General features: G+C 36.4%; 1 protein-coding gene across 1 annotated transcript in view; it reads left to right on the forward strand.

Moving 5' to 3' along the window:
- Window positions 1-2,042: 2,042 nt before the first annotated feature.
- The window catches only part of slc47a3 (solute carrier family 47 member 3), a 6,905-nt gene continuing 4,794 nt past the window's right edge, over window positions 2,043-4,153 (forward strand). Inside the window, exons 1-6 of the mRNA XM_035680534.1 lie at window positions 2,043-2,276; window positions 2,817-2,918; window positions 3,009-3,077; window positions 3,148-3,296; window positions 3,429-3,471; window positions 3,894-3,938. Of these exons, the coding sequence (XP_035536427.1) occupies window positions 2,145-2,276; window positions 2,817-2,918; window positions 3,009-3,077; window positions 3,148-3,296; window positions 3,429-3,471; window positions 3,894-3,938 (540 nt within the window). The 5' untranslated portion in view covers window positions 2,043-2,144. The remainder of the gene's footprint in view (window positions 2,277-2,816; window positions 2,919-3,008; window positions 3,078-3,147; window positions 3,297-3,428; window positions 3,472-3,893; window positions 3,939-4,153) is intronic.

A 4,153-nucleotide genomic window follows, 5' to 3' on the forward strand; every position in this document is an offset into this window, starting at 1 on the left:
TGTCTAGAGCTGGTTTGTCCTTTCTGCTACTGTAGAAACATGATACTTCCCGTTAGAGAGACCTCTGTAGGATAAAAACAGCTCATCTATAATCGAAAAAAATTTATTGTTCTGATTTCCAGGTGAGCATAAAACTAATGAAAACATACCTATGAGTATTATATTTCATTTTCTGCCAACAGACTTCCTAAATGTTACACACTGGACCTTTTGTATATTCAAACAATGAGTCTTAGTTTAAGTGATTTTGATGATATCACAGATCAAACCTTAGTTTATCCTGCTTTCAGGAAGGGGAAGAGAGTTGTTCATGTTGACTGGGTTATACAGACTGTATATATAAAATGATTTTCACAGGAAACAGAAATAATATTCTGATTGTTGCACTGTTGCTCAAAGTCAGTCTGTCAGTCGGTCTACAGCTTTGATCCAGACTGAAATATCTCAACAAACACACTCTCAGTCTGGAGTTGATTCATGTTTACTGGTTTACTTCTTTACTTCTATAGGATTCTACCTCCTGCACCCAGAACCCGTCACCTTAGGGAACATGCTCCTTTTAGACACTTGTTGTGCGTGTACCACACATGTGCTCAAAGACAGAGTGAAGGATGATTCATCGCACTGTATGACCACAGTTCACGTGTTCTTTGCACCACTTCACTCACAAAAAGGACATTTTTAAGTGTAATAAGAGGTTAAAGCAAGGCAACCCTACTATTGTGTGCCTCTCTCTGAAGTTCTCAATAGACTGTTTTGATGAAACAGCCTCGTCAATTGAGCCTCAGATTGACATTTACTCTTAGCTTAATTCAAAGTCTGTTTTTCTCTTGCATGTCAAAACAAAGCACAGACATTGTGTGCGTGCCCTGATCCAATGTTTTTTTCCTTCAGGACAACATCAACCGATGCTGAGACTGTTCAATGTGACAAACAAATTGAGCATTTTTTCCTCTTAGAGCCCATTACGAAAGAGATCTTTGTGATTGTTGTCCTGCCCTGGTGGCCAGAATAAATGACATCTAGAGTCTAACCAGAACGTGACTTCATGGTACAGTTACATTGTTAGTCATTGGTGTTACACCTGTGTGAAAGCAATTGCCTTTTTTTCTTAATTTACATTAACAATAAACAATAGGTTGGTGGTTACAGATTCTGAATTGAACTTGTCCTATTAGGAGAGCTCTAAAAACCATTATCATTACAAATAACCTTTAAAAATTTAAAAATGATTAATTTGTTCTACATTTACATCTCTCCTTAACCTTCCTTAAATTAGATAATGGTGTTTTAATGGCACAGGAGTATTATATCCATTGGATTATACTTTTTGAGACTGGGAAGGAAACCTTTAATATTTTGACTACTTAAATAACGAAATAAAACAAATCACGGAGTCAATATTGTTTATTTCTCAATTTAAGGGTATACCATTCATGCTTAAAGCAAGAAGAAAGAAAAAGACATTTTACATTGTTACGATTTAAAGTAATTTTTAAGGGGTAATTTGATGGGCCTTGTTTATATTGGGTCTAATAACACCAATGACTCATTATTAACCTTGTAAATCATTAACAAAGGGCATAAAGAATGATTAATTACGGGTGTCTGGTGATTTCATTATTTTTTTCCCTTAAACAATTGAACTGAACAAAGATTGTTTAGGCTTTGGCATGTCTAATGAATAATTAACAGTAATTTTATAGAGAAATGAAGGACATTTAAGGATACATTGCATGTTCAAGCAGAGCTCAAACCACCTCTTCAGTCCTAAGTGTTTAATAATTCATGTTCATTCATTTGTAATGCGTTCATCATAAAGACCTTCAAATCCACTGTGACACTTGACATTTTTTAAAGAGCTACTGTGATCAGTGTGCGTGTGTTATTGGGAAATAGCTCCATCTGTTGGCAAATGCAGCACCAGACAACATCACAGGCTCACACCAGCTCCTGAACTTTTTTACCCAGCAGCTGACTCACAGGAAGTAACTGACACTTCACGTGGGTCATATGCTGATCATTCACATTTACAACAGCTTTCATCAGACACACACTGACGGAGTTCGGGACTGTGGCCCTGACAGCAACACACAGCAACTTACAGCAACTTTGAACATAGCAACAGTTGTAGCGGCTGAATCATGGAGAGCAGCACACAGAGTTCACCTGTTTCTACATGGAGTGAATGTTTTGTAATAAAACGGATCCGCATGTTGGTCCCTGTTGGTTTTAAGGCAGAAATAAAAGAGTTGTCTAAACTGGCCGGACCAGTGGTAAGTAGAATGTGTTTAAATTAACTGTCACTGATCAAAAATCTAAATAAAACCAAGTTCAATTAACATTTGTTTTCTGTGTGGATATGGACTGCTGTTGATAAAACTAGCAGTGGTGGAAGAAGTATTCAGATCCTTTACTAAAGGAAAAGTACTACAAAACCAAACTGTAAAAACACTCTGTGAGAAGGAGATAAAACATTCAAAATGTTACTTGAAGTGAAAGTGAAAATATAAAAAAAATGTATTAAAAGTATTACTATTACTCACTGTTGTGGAGCTTTTTAGCTATTTTGGATTGGACAGTAATTATTTTGATTACAGATGAATCTACTGATTAGTATCTCCATCCATAATTTAAAGTAAAAGCAACACATTTTCAGTACTTTGGTGAATGCGCTTCCACCACTGGAAGCTAGTACCACTCATGTTAAAGTAGAACAAGAAGCCCACATCACTAACAGTTATTAATAAACTAATCAATATATTTTTTGTTGTCCCAGCTACTTTTTTGTTCATTATTTTTTTTTCTCTCATCAGATTATTTCCCAGCTCATGGTTTTTTCAGTGAGTTTTGTTAGTAGCATATTCTGTGGCCATCTGGGGAAGACAGAGCTGGCCGGAGTGGCTTTGGCCATAGCAGTAAGTACAATATAGTGATGTTCTTAAAATGAAAGTTAAACTAACAGAGCCACAGAACATTACCCACTAATGCTTGTGTTATATCCACAGGTTATCAATGTGACAGGCATATCTGTTGGATCTGGTTTGTCTGCAGCTTGTGATACTCTGATTTCTCAGGTATGAGCCGTAAGTGCTGACAAAGGTGTAGTAATAATAAAAAGAATAAGACAATTCTCTCTGGTGTCAGACCTTTGGGGGCCGTAACTTCCTGAGAGCTGGGGTCATTCTGCAGCGGGCCATCCTCATTTTGATTCTGGCGTGTTTCCCCTGCTGGGCGATCCTCATTAACACTGAGTCCATTCTGTTGGCTGTCAAACAGGATCCAGAGGTGGCCAGGTCAGCTGTGCCAAAATTCACTTCTCTTCTCCTGCTTTAGTTTGTTGATTTATTATTTTATTTATTTATTGTTAAAAAGAGTTTATTTCAGAGAATATTTCTTGTTGATATTGATTGAAAAGCTCTCTCTAGGTTGTCTCAGATGTATGTGAAGATCTTTATGCCAGCACTTCCTGTGAGTATATCAAACTCCTCTCAGTGTTTTCTGTGAGGGATTTACTTGTTACACAAAAATCATTTTAACCAGTAGTTTTGACAACTGAACTAATCTTTTTAGAAACTTTAAAGAAGCTGTCAAAAATCTTACCATGATTCTTAACAAGAGATCGATTGTCAGAGGCTAAGGGGAGGGCTAAGAGTACCACTGGTCATACATCAACCAAAGTGTTGGTTTGAACAGTAACAGTAATAACAACAAAAAATAACACCAGCACTGATGTCAGAACACCCCACTTATAAATTTTTAACTCACAGTGTTTTAGTGTGTGGGGTTCTCTGAGTGATAAGCAGTTCTGATAAAAATGCTATATTGGTGTATGTTGAGTCCACATATATACAAATCAGAGATAACTCTTGTTTTTTTGTTGCTCTGTCTAGGCTACATTCATGTATTCATTACAAACAAGATATCTGCAAAACCAGGTAAGGCCATTATTATTCAACATGTAGTAACTTCTTGATGAGCTGAAATAAGGCTTGATTGTATGTAAGAGATGTCACATAGCCTATGATTTGCTTCAAACAGGAACATTCTATTAGTCATCCCTCTTTTTATTTCATCATTATCATTATCAAAGAATTATCATTCTTTTGCACTCTTTCATTCTTTTGCACTCTTTCATTCTTTTGCACTCTTT

Source organism: Morone saxatilis, unplaced genomic scaffold, assembly GCF_004916995.1.
Source record: "Morone saxatilis isolate NCDOM2014 unplaced genomic scaffold, NCSU_SB_2.0 Contig8, whole genome shotgun sequence".
Lineage (NCBI taxonomy): Eukaryota > Metazoa > Chordata > Actinopteri > Moronidae > Morone > Morone saxatilis.